Source organism: Cataglyphis hispanica, chromosome 7 (genome assembly GCF_021464435.1).
Source record: "Cataglyphis hispanica isolate Lineage 1 chromosome 7, ULB_Chis1_1.0, whole genome shotgun sequence".
NCBI classification, from domain to species: Eukaryota; Metazoa; Arthropoda; class Insecta; order Hymenoptera; family Formicidae; genus Cataglyphis; species Cataglyphis hispanica.
Window position 1 is genome coordinate 903,992 of NC_065960.1, and position 19,559 is coordinate 923,550.

The 19,559-nt window shown below is 28.6% G+C and overlaps 3 protein-coding genes across 5 annotated transcripts; 2 read left to right on the forward strand and 1 right to left on the reverse strand.

Moving 5' to 3' along the window:
* On the forward strand, window positions 1-7,471 carry LOC126850754 (DNA-directed RNA polymerase I subunit RPA1-like). Its single transcript, XM_050594044.1, has 6 exons — window positions 1-175; window positions 592-792; window positions 1,651-5,984; window positions 6,603-6,767; window positions 6,855-7,158; window positions 7,247-7,471. The coding sequence occupies exons 2-6, from the start codon at window positions 615-617 to the stop codon at window positions 7,348-7,350; spliced, it is 5,085 nt and encodes a 1,694-aa protein (XP_050450001.1). The 5' UTR covers window positions 1-175; window positions 592-614; the 3' UTR covers window positions 7,351-7,471.
* LOC126850776 (thioredoxin-2-like) lies at window positions 7,365-13,442 on the reverse strand. Of its 2 annotated transcripts, none has more exons than XM_050594092.1 (4): window positions 13,279-13,442; window positions 8,034-8,150; window positions 7,846-7,959; window positions 7,365-7,737 (listed from the first exon to the last, which is right to left on the reverse strand). In XM_050594092.1, the coding sequence occupies exons 1-4, from the start codon at window positions 13,435-13,437 to the stop codon at window positions 7,675-7,677; spliced, it is 453 nt and encodes a 150-aa protein (XP_050450049.1). In that variant the 5' UTR covers window positions 13,438-13,442; the 3' UTR covers window positions 7,365-7,674. The 2 variants fall into 2 exon arrangements, with proteins under 2 accessions (XP_050450049.1, XP_050450050.1); XM_050594093.1 differs by lacking the exon at window positions 13,279-13,442 and adding an exon at window positions 13,084-13,231.
* A 1,775-nt stretch (window positions 13,443-15,217) lies between these two features.
* Window positions 15,218-19,536, forward strand: LOC126850770 (probable tRNA(His) guanylyltransferase). 2 transcript variants are annotated; one of them, XM_050594081.1, is made up of 4 exons: window positions 15,218-15,708; window positions 17,679-17,923; window positions 18,826-18,844; window positions 18,929-19,536. In XM_050594081.1, the coding sequence occupies exons 1-4, from the start codon at window positions 15,351-15,353 to the stop codon at window positions 19,264-19,266; spliced, it is 960 nt and encodes a 319-aa protein (XP_050450038.1). In that variant the 5' UTR covers window positions 15,218-15,350; the 3' UTR covers window positions 19,267-19,536. The 2 variants fall into 2 exon arrangements, with proteins under 2 accessions (XP_050450038.1, XP_050450037.1); XM_050594080.1 differs by having other exon boundaries at window positions 15,228-15,708; window positions 18,826-19,536.
* Window positions 19,537-19,559: the final 23 nt, after the last annotated feature.

Sequence of the window (19,559 nt, forward strand, 5' to 3'; positions counted from 1 at the left end):
GGAAATCTATAATATATGTTACGTGAACTATAGATTTTCAGGCGATCTATGCGCTCAATGCGTGAAACGGAACGCATCCGTTAAAGCATGCTGCCCGAACCTAAACTGAACTATCCAAAATAGTCGGTACAAGTTAGTAATAAGTTAAGCGAGTAAACGCTAAGTGTAAATAAAAGTAAGTTTTACTTTTAAATATACAATTAAAATAATAATTAACAGACTATATTATTATTATTTTATATTTTTTAATTTTTGTTTTAAAATGTACGTGCAATAAATTTAGATTATCTACAGATTAGGTTAGACTTCGCTTTAATATATCAATGAATTTGTCTGCGCATACTTTAGTGCATTCTATTTTACATTAAAATTAAATATAAGATAAATGCTAAGTTCAATAATAAAAACTATCATTATTTTTTTGTTGGACTTTTTGATATCAAATCAAAATATAGAATGAGTCTCTAAGTTCTCTAAGTTACAAAGATGTTTTTCATTGAATGTTTTAATTTGATTTATACTTCGCGACAATTTTACTTTCTTATTTTTACTTTTTTATCAAAAATATGTTATTTAATATTATTGTTGCAGATTTATAAAAGCCAAATATTAAGATGAGGAAATATTATAAGCAACGTTTAACACCAAAACATCAAGACCCCCAGCATTTATTATTCTCAGTGTTCACAGCAAATGATATAAGAAATTTAAGTGTAACAAAAATCAGGACACCTCTATCTTTTAACATTCTCGGACATCCACTAAAGGGTGGATTATATGATCCATCTTTAGGTCAAATGTTTTATCCTAATATATTTTGTTATAAAAAATTGTTATATAACTCTGTTAAATATTTTGTTTATATAATACTTTTCTATTTTTTTTTTTATAGCAACATTTTGTAACAGTTCTAATTATGATTTGTTCAATTTTTCAAGAATTGTACTTTAGATTTTGAGTAAAACTGAACAACTTAAACTTTCAAGAGAATAGGAAGAACATATATTTTTTGTTAATTGATCTAATATTTATTTAAATATTAATTTCAATGCGCGCGCGTGTGTAATCGTAATGTAATTTTATATTTAATGTAGTCTAAATTTTTTTTTTTTCTGTAATTATATTGAATTTTATTTATATTATATTGATTTAAACTTATTTATGTATATACTTGAACAATTTATGATTTAAATCCAACATACAAATAGTGAGGAAAATTAATTAATCAATTAATTTTTATTTTGCAAGAAAAATTCCTATATATAATATACTTTCTGTTTCAATTGTTATACTTCAAGATAATTACAGTAAATTTTTAAAATATGTGATTTTCAAAATTAGAATTACGAATTGAAATTGTTATTTTGAAAATTAGAATACTAACATAATAATGTATTAATAAGTGATATAATTTCTCTTAATAATGATATGATAATTTATCATATTTTTTCAAAAATTTGTCGCTGTTAGAGACATATTATACATGCATGTACAATTTTAATATTATTAAATTAAATATATATAGACATATATGTCAAGATAATAACGCAGATAATATAACAATAAAAATAGAAAATAGAAAAAAAAGCTATGCATATTATATTTTGCTATAATTTATATACTAATTTATATTTAATATTCAATTTATAGGCACAACAAGAAGTAATTTTGAACTATGTAGCACATGTGGATATAATAGCTCCAAGTGTCCAGGTCACTTTGGACACATAGAATTGCCAGTACCTGTTGTCAATCCATTATTTCACAAAGGATTATCCACATTGTTCAAACTGTCATGCTTCAGCTGTTTTACTTTTCAAATACCATCATATATGAAAACGTTATTGTCTGCAAGATTAAAGTTGCTTTATCAAGGACAACTTGCTGATCTTGAAGCTTTAGATCAAGAAATCAATTATGTAAAATTGAGTGTTCCAAAAATAGAAGAACAAACGGAGTATATTTGTGAAGTAATCGATATTTACATGCAAAACTTTTCCAATAGAACCAGATTCAATCAGCCTATGACTGAGAATCATGAGCTTAAAAGTAACATAAAGAATGCTAATATACAGTGGCATACCTGTGTTGAGAATATACTTAAACAATATGTCAGGAACAAAGTTGGAATATGCATTAATTGTAACGATGCTTTACCGAAAATTACGACGTTGCAAAATAAAATAATGATAAGCAATGAAGGAGCCCCTAAGGAAATATTGTCACATGAAGTGATTCATAAATTGGATAAAGTGATGATTATGCCAGACCAGTCTAAGGAATATATGCGACGATTATGGAATAATGAAAAGGATTTTCTTCAGATAATTGTACCCTGTTTAGAATTAGTGGATATTGAATATCCAACTGATATATTCTTTTTTGAAGTAGTACCCGTGCTACCACCCATTGTGCGACCAGTAAATTTTGTTAATGGCCAAATGATCGAACATCCTCAAACTCATATCTATAAAACCATTATACAGGATTGTTTGGTCTTAAGAAATATTATACAAACAATTCAAGATGGAGGTACCGATCAGTTACCTCAGGAGGGTCGACTTGTCTTTGAACAAATAAGAGGACATACAGCGGTCGAAAAATTACACAATGCCTGGCAAACATTACAAAGCAATGTTGATCATCTGATGGATCGTGACATAAATAAGACTCCGGAGTCTATCAATAGTCTAGGCTTGAAGCAAATTCTCGAAAAAAAAGAAGGTATCATTAGAATGCACATGATGGGTAAAAGAGTGAATTTTGCCGCGCGTTCGGTCGTTACTCCAGGTCCTGACTTGAATATCGATGAAATTGGCATTCCCGAAGCTTTCGCTCGAAAATTAACATATCCTACAGCTGTGACACCATGGAATGTCGTTGAATTGCGACGATTAGTTTTAAACGGACCCGATGTTCATCCTGGGGCGGTTATGATAGAAAATGAAGATGGATCAATACAAGCCATTAACAGTAACAATTCTATGCAAAGAGAAGCTATTGCAAAACGTCTTTTAACAACAAGCGATAGAACCAATGAATCCTTCAGTGGCGTCAAAATAGTACATCGACACCTTCAAAACGGCGATATATTGTTATTAAATAGGCAACCGACGTTACATAAACCGAGTATAATGGCTCATAAAGCACGTGTTCTCAAAGGAGAAAAAACATTGCATCTTCATTATGCAAATTGTAAGGCATATAATGCAGATTACGATGGAGATGAACTCAACGCTCATTTTCCACAAAACGAACTAGCTAGAAGTGAAAGTTATAATATAGCTAACGTAAGCAATCAATATCTCGTACCAAAAGACGGAACTCCATTAAGTGGTCTTATACAAGATTACATGATATCCGGGGTACAATTAACAACTAGAGATCGATTTTTCTCAAAAACTCATTATATGCAATTAGTTTACGCCGCACTTTCAATGGTACAAGGAGATGTAACCCTCTTATCACCAACTATTATCAAACCAAAACCTCTATGGTCGGGTAAACAAATTATTTCAACCATTATAATTAATATTATTCCTTCACATAAGGCACGAATTAATCTAAGCTCTAATACAAAAATTAATGTAAAAGAATGGCAAGTAGAAGCACCACGACCTTGGAAATGTGGAACAGAATTAAAAAATCCAATAACTATGTCGGAAGCTGAAGTTGTAATTCGGCACGGAGAATTGCTATGCGGAGTTCTTGATAAAACGCACTGTGGTGCAACTTCTTACGGTCTTATTCATTGTATTTATGAGCTATATGGAGAAATATACGCAACTAAAATGTTAAGTGCATTTGCTAAATTGTTCCAAACGTTTCTGCAATACAATGGATTTACTCTGGGTGTCGAAGACATTCTAATAAATCATGGAATCGATGAGAAACGTAAAGAAATAATTTCTAATTGCCGGAAAGTTGGAGAAGATATACAAAAATCTGTCGTAAAAATATCTGATAATATATCTGTGGATGAACTTAAAAACAAGATAGAAGAATCTTATTGGGATAATCCGAAATTTCGCGCACAAGTTGATCATAAATACAAGAGTGTGTTAGATGTTTACACTAACGATATAAACAAAATGTGTCTACAGATAGGACTTTTTAAAAAATTTCCAAATAATAACTTACAACTTATGGTGCAATCAGGAGCAAAGGGATCCATGGTTAATACTATGCAAATATCGTGTTTGCTTGGCCAAAGCGAATTGGAAGGTAAAAGGCCGCCATTAATGATCAGTGGGAAAAGTTTAGTAAGTTTCTCAGCATATGACCCGACACCTAGAGCTGGTGGTTTCATCGATAATAGATTTATGACCGGTATTAAATCTCAGGAATGTTTTTTCCATTGCATGGCAGGACGCGAAGGTCTTGTTGACACTGCGGTAAAAACTAGTAGATCCGGATACTTACAGAGATGTCTTGTGAAACATCTGGAAGGATTGATTGTTGGTTACGATGCGACAGTCAGAGACTATGATGGTAGTTTAATTCAATTTTATTACGGAGAGGATGGCCTCGATATACCGGGTTCGCGATTTTTAAGAAAAGAACAAATCCCATTTCTAGTCGACAATAAAGACGCTATTATAGACGCAAAATTATTAAAATACCTAAAAACAGATAATAAAGAGATTGCAAAAATGATAAAAAAGATAAGAAAATGGGAAAATAAAAATGGTTCTTCTTTGCAAAAGAAAAGAATTAGTGAATTTACCAAATTCTCTATTGAGAATCAGAATAATAGCTTAAAAAGAAGAAGCATCGATAGCCGTAGCGGAAGGAGTAAAGCCGCATTATCGCTTATACGAAAGTGGATAAGAGCAACGGAAGAAGTAAAAGAGACATTTCGTGCACAAAGTGCTAAATGTCCTGATACAGTAACATCAAAATATAGGCAAGATGTTGTATTCGGTGTATTACCAGAACGAATAGAAGGCTTAATAGACGAATATCTTTCTCACTCTTCGAAGATTAGAAAATCTAATTTAAGAGATTTGTTATCCATCAAAGTTATAAAAACGATTTGTCCACCTGGTGAACCAGTTGGTTTGTTAGCAGCGCAATCTATAGGTGAACCATCCACTCAAATGACCTTGAATACATTTCATTTTGCTGGACGTGGTGATATGAATGTGACTCTAGGTATTCCTAGATTACGTGAGATCTTAATGTTGGCGACGAAAAATATAAAAACTCCAAGTGTGGAAATACCTTTTCAAAACAATCTGCAAAATCTTGAAAAGCAAGCAAAAAAGCTGAGATTAAAATTAACAAAATGTGTTCTGCATGATGTATTGAAGGACATCACGATAAGTAGGAGAATGGAAGAAGGTCCACCACGAAGATTAGTGCACACTATAACCATCGAATATCTTCCTTACAAATCTTATAAAGGAGAGTTTTCTGTTCGACCACAGGATGTGATTAAATGCACTGAGAAAAAGTTTTTTTGGAATATATTTTTAGAAATCCAAAAACTCACCAAAGCAAAAAAAGTTTTATTACATTTCGAAGGAGAGAAAAAACGGGCAAACGACGAGGATGCAATAATAGATCAATTTGATCCCGATGACACAATGCCGGAAAATACTCGAAGAAGAATGAAGATGGATTTAGGAGAAATGCATGAATCATCCGATGAGGAAGAAGTTGCCGAGGATGCTGACGCGACAATGAATAGGTCACTATCACGTCATCAAGAAAATCAAGAATATGAAGGTTCAGAAGAAGAAGAAGTGGAAGATGTTATAAACGACAAGGAGGAAGAAGCAAATAATAATAATAATACAAATAAAAACTCAGAGAACAAGGAAGATAATGAAGAAAATAATGACTATACTCGAGAAAGATTAAATAATAGGAAAAATGACACATATTCTAACATAAAAAAATACGTCATAGATAGCTACGAGCATGCTATCGATTATGATTATGATGAAAATAAATTATCATGGTGCAAATTCACATTTTGGGTAAGTACTTGTAGCAAAAATTTGTTGTTGCAATCTTTATACTTTGTATCTTTGTAAAGCAATATTTATAAAAATAGCAATATTTATAAAAAATTTAATCTGCTGAAGATAATATGAATTATATAATCAATCACATAATCTCATGATCAATTTAATCGATTAAGATATATAACTATTTATATTAAAAATAAACTAAGTTTTTGAAACATTTCACGATTATTTATAGAAAACAAATGTGAAAAAAAATTCTTTTGATATACAGTACAAGAAGAAATGTATATAATATTAATTTTATAATAATATATTATAATATTAATTAAATATTATTTAAACTGCCTAAAGAGCGGTGCTAAAAAATAACAATTATTTTATTATTCCTTTTTGATTAAACATCACAAAAAAATAATTCAGGACTTTTCAACTTTTTTATTCAGAAATAGTGTACTTATAAGTGCGTTATGATATACTGTTTCTACTGAAATTTCATATAATAACACCTATCACTTATTAAATTGTAATAATATAGGAGTTCTAACATAAATAAGTAATATATATATATATATATATATATATATATATATATATATATATATATATATATATATTAATTCTTTTCAGTTACCACTTAAAATGATCAAATTAGATTTGCCAACAATAATTAAAAATGCTGCACAGAAAACAGTTTTATGGGAAATACCATATATCAAGAAAGCTTTTACTTTCCAAAATAGTGAAAATGAAACAATTCTCAAAACAGATGGTTTATTTAAACGAAATATAGAAGTAAGTGAATGTGCTTATTATGGACAATTTGTAAATAGAAATCGTACTCTTCTGTCTCATCTCTATGTCATGTTTCTTTTATTATAGGAATTGTACAAATATGATAACATACTTAATTTAAATAGACTATATTGCAATGACATTCACAATATTTCTCAAACATATGGAATTGAAGCTGCGAATAAAGTTATTGTGAGAGAAGTTAGGGATGTCTTCAAAATGTATGGTATTACTGTAGACTTTAGGCATCTAGCCTTAATCGCCGATTATATGACGTTTGATGGGACATTTCAACCACTTAGTCGGAAAGGAATGGAAAATTCCGCTTCACCATTACAGCAAATAAGTTTTGAAAGCTCGCTAGGTTTTTTGAAAAGTGCGACATTGCAAGGTAATAGATTTTATAATTAGATGTAAGATCGCCAAATAGATTGTGCAAAAAATATGTTTAAGCATATATTATTTTACTTTTCATTTAGGAAAAAAGGACGATATATCATCACCATCAAGTAGACTGATGTTAGGACAACCATGCAAAGCTGGTACTGGAGCATTTTCTGTATTGCCATCGTTATACATGTAAAAATACACAATACATTCTCTATTGACACAATTATATTTTATATGTTTAGAAGTTTATTACATTTTTTCACAAAACAAAATTGATAGATATAATAAAATGTTTCTAATTTATGAAAAAAGAATCAGCTTTTTCTATTTTTTCGATGTGCATAAAGCAAAAAAAATTCGCGCTTTTTGTATATATGAACTTGTATACATATACATAAATAGCTGTTCAGTATTATATTTCTAAAATAGTATTATAATTCATGTGTATTTATGAATTTATTATTCATGTATCATTTTTGTTTTTAAACAATATATTTAAACAATCATAATATATTATTTACTTGTGTTTTTCAACAGTATTTTTCAATTTATCATAATTTGCACCAGAAAAGGTCTCCAACTGAAAAAAAAAAGAAATTTTATTTGGTTATTGATAATTAGTTGTTTTCTCTCCAATATTAATATATAAGAAGTTTAAATGTTAAATTATTTTGGGTGTAATACATACCACTTTGCCTTCTTTTATAAAGATAAATGTAGGCATACTGGTTATTTCATATTCAGCAGCAATATCTTCACATTCATCCACATCAACTTTAAGAAAAATAACATCCTGCATTTCCTGTATAAAAATATTTACATTAATTAAAAAAATTTTGAAAAACTTTTTTGAATAAAAATTAGACGTGATAAAACCTTTGACAGTTCTTCAATTAGTGGTCCAATCATCTTGCATGGTCCACACCATACGGCAAAAAAATCAATAACTACCAAACTAGTACCTGCTTCTTTAAGTTTACTCTTCAAATCATCCTATAAAAAATGAGAGAATAAGATTATCATTTTTTCTCACGAAATGTCAATTAAAACACAAAAATTATATAAATTACTGGAAAAATGTACATTATATTATATTAGATATATTAACATTCTTAATGTTAAATCTGTATAAGTGAGATAAAATGAAGAAGAAGGAAAAGTACAGTAACTGTCACTGTAATACAGATAAGATATAATCCACTTCAAGTAATACGATATCTATAACAATTTGATTTTAAATCAGAATGATATTAGTAATGTACACAGAAATAAAAAAACGATATAAATATTTTTATCTTAAGCTTATATAATTTTTCTTTCATAATCTGAAACACATTTTTTTAAACTTTATTTTCTATTTATTTTCTTATTATCTTTTTCGAGTTATCAATAGTAAAAAACTCAATTATGCAATTTCATCAAAATATGAGAATATTTCATTAGAATTCGCAAACATCTCTCACTGTTTTCTTAATTTTTTATTTAAGTTTTATCTTATTAATATTTTTAAATTTTTTTCCTTTATATATATCTTTTTTATTTCTTTGCGTAGAATTAAAAATTGTCTTATTTCTATCTTAGAATTTATTTATTCACAGTAATCATCCCAAAATACACTTATAGTAAAAAGTAAGTACTGTGATAACTGCTGACAACTGCTGATTACAGCAAAATTACTTTTCAAATTTTATTACAGCACTAAATTTTATTCAGTTTGTCTATTAATTGTCTAAATATTATTAATATTCTATTTTATTATATTTTCCATTTATTGCACAACTTATTTTATTATAATATTCTTTACATATATACATATATTGGTTTAAAAACCATTAAAAACCATCAACGAGAGTGTAATGCTCAAGATAAAATAACATAAAGATTATATGCGTAATTAATATGTATAGTCTTTAATTTATTAGAATATATATTATTTATCCATTAATTGATTAATATTATGATTAATATGTGATATATATGTGTGAGATATGCTATCGCTCTCTATGTACTCGCTGTATGCAACCTAAGGTTTGCGAGTACAAATAGAACGTTTGATTTTTTGCTGCAATATTTATTAACTTGAAATATTCTTATAAATTATAATTCTTATAAATCGAAAGTTTTAAAATTGTATAAAAAAGGTAAAAATTTAAAACTCCTATCATAATTATTTAATACATTAAAGATTTACAATAGATAATTTTTTGTGATTATCTAACAGCTTTGCTTCATATAGTGAAGACACAGGATCTTTTATTGAATATACAATTTATTTCGTTCATGTTTTGCTATTTCTCGACATTTATATGGCAATAAATGTATTAAAGATTGTTAAACTTGTGGAATTTGCAAAGCTAGAAAAATTTGTTGTATTTTTAAAAAATTTAAAAGCCACAGAAAAAATAAAAACAATAATAATTCCAAACAAGTATAATATGAGTTGATATCCTCAGTAATACAATTCACAAAATTATATTGTGCCATGAAGAGAAATATGAAATGTATATGTGTACTTGCAAACATCTATATAATTATAAATTGTAAAATCAATAATGTATATGCGTTATAATTTAAACTTATGTCTTTATATCAAACACTGGCGAGATATCATTATAGATCGGTGGTCTTATGGGATTTAGTGTGACTGGAAAAAAAAACTCGCTGCGCCTTATTTTAATACATCCAGTTATTGTTTTATTATCGAAAATGTATAGATCTTTTATGTAACTGCTTCAAGAATAACAAAATAAACATTTTATTGTACAGTTACTGTTTTATTATCGACAATGCAAAGATTTACTTATCTACAGTAGCGAACTTCTTTTCGAGTAATATGCTAAATCCTATAGACCATGAGTCTTTAATGATATCTCGTCGGTGTTTTCAATAAAACAATAACTGGATAAACTAAAATAACCGTATGAATTAAATAATTCATGTAATTATATCTTCGATACAATCAAACAGCAGATAATGTCAATATTCTTCAATTACTTCCGGGCCTACCGGGCCCACTTGATGGTCCCAAAAATTTATCCACAGCTGACGATCTTTAATAGTCGGTGGATTTCGTCAGTGTATATCATTTTACATAAATGTATATTTTACATGAAATGTTAGTTAATCGACACGTTAATGCTCTCTATAGTTTGCCTCCAGATTCCTACTAGACTTTCACCTTTTCTTATTATGTTAAGACTCCGTATATACGGCAAATGCTGCGATGACCAATCAGAAGCCAGGCGCAAGTCGAGCTCCAACAAGCTGGTCACAGCATTTGCCACATATTTGGAGTCATAGCATAATAGAAAAAGGCGAAAGTCTAGTGGGAGTCTGGAGGCAAACTAATAGAGAGCGCTAACGTATTGATTATCTGATATAAAGACATAAGTTTAGATTATAACGCATACATTATTGATTTTACAATTTACATTTATATAGATGTTTGCAAGTACACATATACATATATTTCATATTTCATTTCATGGCACAATATAGTTTTGTGATTTGTATTACTGAAAATATCAATTCATGTATACTTATTTGGAATTATTATTTTTATTTTTTTTTCTGTGACTTTAAAATTTTTTAAGAGTACAACAAATTTTTCTAACTTCACAAATTCCACAAGTTTAATAATCTTTAATAAATTTATTGCCATATAGATTTCGAGAAATAGCAAAACATATACGAAGTAAATTGTATATCCAATAAAACATCCTGTCCTCACTGTAACCATATTAAATCATGATGTCAAAACTGAGAAATCATATAAATTTTTCTTGTGTTATTAAAATATATTAAAACAAGTAAAAAACTGTGCAAATTAGAAACTTGTACACATTTCCTCATAATTTTGTTTTTTTTCCTCCATAATATTAGTAATCGTAACTGTAAATAGTTCCATATTCAATATCAACCATCTTTTAATGATACTTTATTCGTGTAAAAATATTTAGTTCTATATCTCGAAATTTGCGAAAGTTAGAGCAACCAAATCCTTTTTCGGAAAAATTAAAATTTTATAAAAAATGAACTCTTTCACCAATTCTCATCGAATTCAATACTAACCATTCTTTAACAAAATTCTATTCATGTAAAAATATTTAGCCCGATATCTCAAAATTTGCGGAAGTCAGAGCAACTACATCCTTTTTTGAAAAATTCAAAAAATTTTATGAAAAATAAATCTTTTCACCAATTCTCATTAAATTCAATACCAATCTTTAACAATACCCTATTTATGTAAAAAAATACAGCCCAATATCTCAAAATTTGCGGAAGTTAGAGCAATCACGTCTTTTTGTACACGTACACACATACATACACACATACGGATATTTTGTAAAAATGTCATTTTTCGACGTTTTAGAACATTCTGAAAACATCGGCATCAAAAATTTAAAAAAAAATTTTTCATAAAGACAAAACTTCCTTTATAAGGAAGCAAATAAATTTTTTAATACTATCAATCGTGTTCGATAATATATTTAAAGTAAAATATGTACAAAACTTCTCTTTTTGATTCATGAATTAGTAAATAACTGTAAATCTTGGTCGTCATTATAGTCCATTTTTATTAAAAAGAGGATACCTGCAGATCAGTTATATAGGATTGCCATCCATCCGATTTTCCCCGAATTTAGTCTTAGTCTTTCGAGCGTCCGGGAACATCTGGGTGAATTTTCTACGTAATCTGGATCTTTTCAACGCAAAACACAAAGCAATGCATGCGGCGTGTTAGAACGACTAGCATTATTTAAATTGCCAAACACGACCACAATTGTCAGAGCCTTAGATCTTAGAGCGTTGGGATCAATGACAGCGAAAAAAATAATATTGTAGTATTACATTATTACTATTATTAATAATTTTTAATAATAATGACATTAATATTAATAATATTAATGATTATTAATAATTACTAATAATTAAAATAAAAAATTGTTCTTTATGACTTTATCAGCAATTGCAATAATTTCACGTTATGAATTATGAGTGTCCAGGTTTCAATTAGAAAATCCGGAATTTTAAACTTTCAGTTCTAGGTATGTATAATTATAGATGGCAGCCCTAGTTATACATGTATTTATTAATACAGAATAACAGAAAAAGTTTTTGGCATATATTTTATTAATATATATATTATCGAATATGAATAGTTAACATTCAAAAGAACTTATTAATTATTTTGACGTATCTTCTGAGAAAAAAATTATATAATTCCTCGCTTCTGACGTTATAATTTATGACATCAATAAGGGAATCTTAAATGAATATAACATTCAATAAATATACTCACGCGCGTTATTCGCAATCACCATATATTCAATGTGTTAATAATAATAATATCTGGACAATGATTGCATTTAATGGTCATATCAGTGAAAAAGCATAATCGGCACGCTGTTCTCGGGTTTATCAAGACAATGGAACGATGATATAATTAAAATTGTTTAAGATTGACGTAATGTTCAGTGAATCATTCATCTCCATGAGTGGCATAAATTCGTGGAACCATTGCGCGAGAATCGTTTGCATTATATTGGGTTTATAGTGAATTTGGATTATATTGGATTATAATGAAAGACTATCTCAATATGTAGCGCAATCGATTATCCTCAAGGACAGAATCGAGCCAAAAGAGAGGTTTTGCAAAAAAAATATAAATATGAGCGCAACGCAGTCATACTAAAACGCGCAGTGTTGCCAGATTATATAGTCTTGTTCGTACTATTTCACGTTTCTTATAGCACGCAAGAAAGCGTTATATCACATGCTTTTTTCCTTTATTATTATTATTATTAATATTATTATTATTTTATATATATATATATATATTTTTACAATTTAGAATTATTAATTCAGAAATATATAAAAAATGTTCTCTTCTACAAAAAGTAAAATTCAATATAATGTAACTTACAATACAATTGTATTTGTGTCTTTGATGTCTGACAACATGGCAATAAGTTGAACTTGCGCATGTACATACAGCCATACAGCTCTTTCCGCATTCAAGGTTATCTTACTGCATACATTCGTACAAGCCGTTCTGACACACCCAATGATTCATGCGAACAGATTTTTATTACCAATCAATTATTCTATTATTACTTACGGAATTCTGAACTAGAACGATTTCTCCTTCATTACCCATTTCGAAATAAAATACCGAACTTTTAGAAAGTGCTAAGAACTCTCTCAATAACAACCATACACTACGATAACTCAGGAGCGAATGATTTGGATTGATAGTGTTTGACCATGATGTAATCATACACAGTATTATTGCCGAGGTAGCTGGTTTTATCGCGCATGCGCTACGCAGCGTCAAAGTTTTGGCGGGAGTTCGAGAATTAATAAGACAGATTACAACTCATGTCAAACTACGCATTGAAAATTGAAGATTGACTAATCAAAACAAAAGAACTAAAATTTCTTTATCCTTATTTCAAATTTCAATCTTTAAGGTATAATTTCATGTGCTGTAAATTCGTGCAGCAAAGAGGTCACGTGATCGAAATGGACGAATCGCGGTTAGACTGTCGTCATTCATTTGTCCATTTCAATCACGTGACCTCTTTGCTGCACGAATTTACAACACATGAAATTGTACCTTAAAGCGGGGAGCACACATTTTTGCATAAGTGCATAACTATAAGCATAAGAAAATTGATTGGCTCATTTCCTTATGCATATATTTGTGGACCAATCAATTTTTTTATGTTTATGGTTATGCGCTTATGCAAAAGTGTGTGCTCCTCGCTTTAATTTCAGGATGATGTCCCATGGCGCGTATCGCGATACGAGCGTATCAAACGTATTAAACTCCGCAACCAATCACAGATGATTCGCTGTTTTTAGTACGCTGGAATTTCGTTCCTACTTTCCATGAAGCGTATTACGCGGAAGCGGAACCAGAAGATCGCCAATCACAGGATTATTCCGATAGAGAATACATCAAAGTAGTCTCGTGATTAACGATTCGCAGATTACGCTTTCGCGTAATTCACTTCATGGGACAATAGAAAATCAAATTACGGCGTATTAAACACACGCATACAAGCACCTACAAAGTAGTTTTCAGAAGCCAGTCGTTTACAAATAATAATAAAGTGTAAAACTGCTAAATAAGTTTTAAAACTGCTCATGTTGCACATTTTACTATTACTTTTAAAAAATTTAATAAGAAAAATAATGAAATTTAATGAAAAATAGTTTGCAGTAAATAAAAATAAATAAGTTTTTTGAGATATTAAATTAGATTAGTGTGTATATTATTTTTTGGATGTTTATTTTTATTCCAAATGCACGTTATAAGTTATATATGGGTGGCGACCATATATATAAGGTTGCGTTCGGTTTCACGCATAAGCGGGGAGCACACACTTTTGCATAAGCGCATAATTATAAGCATAAGGAAATTGATTGGTTCATTTCCTTATGCATATATTTGTGGACCAATCAATTTCTTTATGTTTATGGTTATGCGCTTATGCAAAAATGTGTGCTCCCCGCTATAGAGCGCACAGTCGCTTGGAAATCTATAATATATGTTACGTGAACCATAGGTTTTTAGGCGATCTATGCGCTCAAAGCGTGAAATGGAACGCATCCTATATTGCTAGTCAAAACTCACGCGGGCGAAAACATTACGGTGCAGACTTATATCAACCTCTCGCTTCCACAATTCATGTACTTGATGCAATGCGTATGCGCTGGCATCATAGAGACCATGGGTCTGTTCGTTTTGCTGAACTTGTTGCACTAGTTTAGAGTTTATCTTTTTCTTTCCAACATGGAGAAAAAGATAAACTCTGAGTTAGTGCAGCCAGTTCAGCAAAACGAACAGACTCACTATTAGCTCAACAAAATTCGCGCATGCGCATTGCGTCAAGTACAAATTGTGGAAGTGAGAAATTGATATACATCTATACCGTAATGTTTTCGCTAACACCGCTTATTGGGAAAATACTGTGACTAGTAATATAGTAGTATTATATATATGGCGGCGACCAATCCGTAACCTGTTTATTTGTTGTCCGCTTCTTCTAAAGTATCTCTAGGCGATCCAAGTTAGCGATCTAGGTATAGACATCTGTATTTCAATACTATTCGATGATTTTTTTCACGCTGCGTGCTGCGCGCTCGTCGAAAATGTGACTTTGACAAAGCTTGCCGCTTGCCCGAATGAAGGGTAGCGTCTTGATCCGGAAGCTCATCAGTTGGGACAAACACGTGGTCCCGCGTCGGTATTTCAGTTCGACGACGATGTCAAAGAGTAAATTCGAATATGTGAAAGAGTTTGAGAAGAATGACAACTGTTTGCCAAATTGTTGGATCGTAGTTAGGATAGACGGCAGAAATTTCTCCAGGTTCTGCAAAACACATGAATTTGTCAAGCCAAACGATGTGGCTGCTCTGGAGTTAATGAATCGCGCCGCAATCACCGTTATGGAAGATTTTAAAGAGATTATACTAGGCTTCGGACAGAGTGATGAGTACTCATTTGTTTTTCGGAAGGACACGGAGCTCTATAAACGGAGAGGTACGCGTATGTCCAACAACAAAGTTTGAAGTTCGCTCATTCAAGAGAATTAAAATTATTTGATCCATGATTGGATATAATTATATAAACATTGGTATTAAGTTTTTTATATTACGTATTGCACATTATTGTATATTAGATATTTTATATTTATGTTATTATGAATTAGAGAAACAGAGAGAGTATATTTTTCTTTAATTCTTTATAGCACAAATCAATTTTGAAATATTTCAAGCATAATTTATTATTTACATTCAGAAAATGATTAAGTCAATATATATCTCTATTGCAGTTTTGATTGATTTGTTTTCTGAAATCATAATGAATTGTCAAACTCTCTCTTTCCCTCCTCCCTCTCTCCTCCTCTCCCCCATCACTCTCCCCTTCTCTCTCTCTCTCTCTCTCTCTCTCTCTCTCTCTCTCTCTCTCTCTCTCTCTCCCTCTCCTCTCCTCTCCCTCTCCCTCTCCCTCTCCCTCTCCCTCTCCCTCTCCCTCTCTCTCTCTCTCTCTCTCTCTCTCTCTCTCTCTCTCTCTCTCTCTCTCTCTCTATTTAAACAATTTAATATTTTAAGTTTTCTGCAATGATTAATTTAACAACTGTATTCTGTTAAAAGATGAAAAAGATTTTAAAAAATAATAAATGTCTTCTATATCGAATTATGTTTTACATACAGATTTTACAATTTTTTTTTTTAACAAAAGCATGTATTAAAAGATCAATATTTAAGATATATAAGCAATTTAAAGTATTAGAAATTTTTTGCTATTTTTTAGGAGTGCAATTGAAAAATAAAACTTTACTTTTTATTTAAATTAATTATTGATTATTTAAATTAATTTAAATTAATTAAATTAATTTTTGATTTATTTAAATTAATAATTTTGATTAATATTATTTTAACAAATTAATTTAAGGATTACTTAATAAGATATTTAATATCAAAATTTGAAAACTAATGACCTTTCTATAATATTTTTGCAAAAACTTAACTTTACATGGTTGAAGAAGAATACAATAATAATAAAAAATGAAAAAAAGAAGAAATTCACTAGATCTTAGGAAGATATACAGGATGTCTCACCTATACTAAAACAGAACAGTTAATTATTTGCTGTTAAAAATACAAACAAATAATTTGAATAAATTTAAAAAGCATATGTGTGTGAAAGAGACAAATTTTTTAATGTTTTTTTTTCATGGATAATTTTTTAGTTATTAATATTGTTTTAAATGAAATTTTAACATATTTTTTTTCTTACATATTGTAGCTAATATTAATATATTTAGATTATATAATACAATCTTAAAATGACTTCAAATTCCAAAAATTAAAATTAAACATATTTTAAATTATTAATATATAACATTTATTTGATTATTAATAATAAATTCAAAGTTCCTTGGATATTAGGATCATAGATTAATTTTTCTTTTTCTTATTCTATTATGAATATATACAAATACACTTATATAAAGACAAATGATATCATTAGTATTAAATTGTTTAAATACTATTAAATTATTAGAATATCAAAATATTTCTAAATTATAATATTTATATACTATTAGAACATCAAAATAATGTTATATTCAAATTATAGAGAGAAAATATATAATTCATTTTTTATTTTTATTATCAAAATTTTTTATGGAAATAAGTATATTTCTCTGAAACTTTCCAGATATGATTTTTATATTAATTTATTTGAATAAATTTAAAAAATTTGAATTATTGACTATATTTAGTTTTAATAAAATTTTCAATCATAAAATCAAATTTTGATCAACAATTATTATTTTATAAGCATAATTAAGTTTTATAACTTTATTTGAAATTAATTAGTTTAATTTGTGATACTTTTCAAAAATGTGTAAACAGCATAGTGATATATTGAATTTTCATGATTAATTATGTTAATTGACTATACATCTATAAAAATACTTCATAATATTTTCATGTCTGTTTTAGCATCGAAATTATTGTCTAACGTAAACTCATTATTCGCTTCGGCGTATGTTTATTATTGGCCACGCATCTTCAGAGGTAAAGAATTATATTATCCACCTTCGTTTGACGCTCGTATTGTATTGTATCCGACAGATAAGAATTTAAGGGACTACTTGGCTTGGCGACAGGCTGATGTACATGTCAATAATTTATACAATACTTGCTTTTGGAATTTCATTTTGAAAGAAAAATTAACTCCGAGTCAGGTATTATATTCTAAAAAGCATAAAAGATATATGATATCTTATACACAAAATCTTGTACACAATGTTACATAGCTCAATAATTGTTATATATCCACACATATATATTTATTATTCCATTGTACAAACACAATGTATGCACCAATATGTATAAATATGCAATTATTTTTGTATTATTTTGATATTATTTTGTAGTGAAAAAAATGTGTTATTAATTTTAAAATAAATAGTAAATTATCAACAAAAAAAGCAACAACTTTAATAAAAATTTTATTTAGGAGTTAATCTTTTTAGATATATTGCAAAATTTAAAAGTTTATTGGAATAAATAATAATTTTTTTATCAAATAGGTACTTATGAAAAATTCTTTTAAAATTTATCAATAAAAAAATTTGTCTTTAAAATATAATATTTATAAAACACAAAAACCTCTACAGTTACATATAGAAATTATAATGTATGTGTAGATATCTTCAAAAATATACACAAAAACTAAAATATTTTTCTTGTGTACATTTTAATACTTTAATTGCAGACAATATTATAGTTTTCAAATAAAAGAAAAAAGAAATTAAAAAGAAATATAAAGTTTTATTTACAAATAAACAAATTTTTAGTTTAATTTATGATTGATTGATATCAACATTAACATTAGTTTTTTTTCTTTTTTTTTTTTTTTTTTAAATTTTACAAATCCTAAACAGTTTATAAATTTTAATTGTAATATTGAAATACAGATATGCAGACAATAGTTAAAATAAAATTTAAAGAATAATGACATTTTTTATTGTAATGTTTTTTATAATAACAGTTTATAATTATAATTTTTATACGTCATATACCATGTGTATCTTTCTAAAAGAAAGAAATATTTTTATATCATATATGCATATTTATTTTACAGGCAGAAGAAAAGCTTAGAGGTACTTTAGCATCACATAAGAATGAATTGCTTTTCCAAGAATTTGGAATAAATTATAATAATGAACCACAATTGTTTCGGAAAGGTACAACGCTCATTCGAAAATTGGTGCCTGATGGTACAGGAAGATTAAAACCTGCTGTAGTGCCTTTGGTAGACGATATTATAGGTGACCGTTTTTGGAAAGAGAATCCTGAAGTAATTGGTTTGAAAAGTTTAACAACTTATCAACCACCAAACTTAGCGAACAGCATTAAAAACATATCAATGCCAACACCTCCCTCACCCATCACAATCAAACATGGAAATAATGTTTCACAAGTGATTAATGTGAGTTCAGTAAAGGAAGAAGATCCTAATAAAAACAGAGAGACAGAAGGAGATCGAATGCAGTGTGAAAATGAACATATTTGTAGAAGATAAATTTCTTTTTTTTTTTTTCATACAATAAATCTGTATCAGAACTATATATATTTCAGTAAAATATAAAAACAGTTAAAACTTTACCAAGAAAATACTATTAATAAATGAAAGAATGCTGCAGCAAAGGAGAATGAGTTTCTTTAAAAAATAATTTTTAAGAAGTTTAGAAAACAATTTGAAAAATAGATAATATAATGAAAAATAGATAGATATAAATATGTATAGATAAGCTGTCAAATAAATTTATTGATGTATGAATTCAGTGGTGAATTTGTACAATAAATTACTTCACA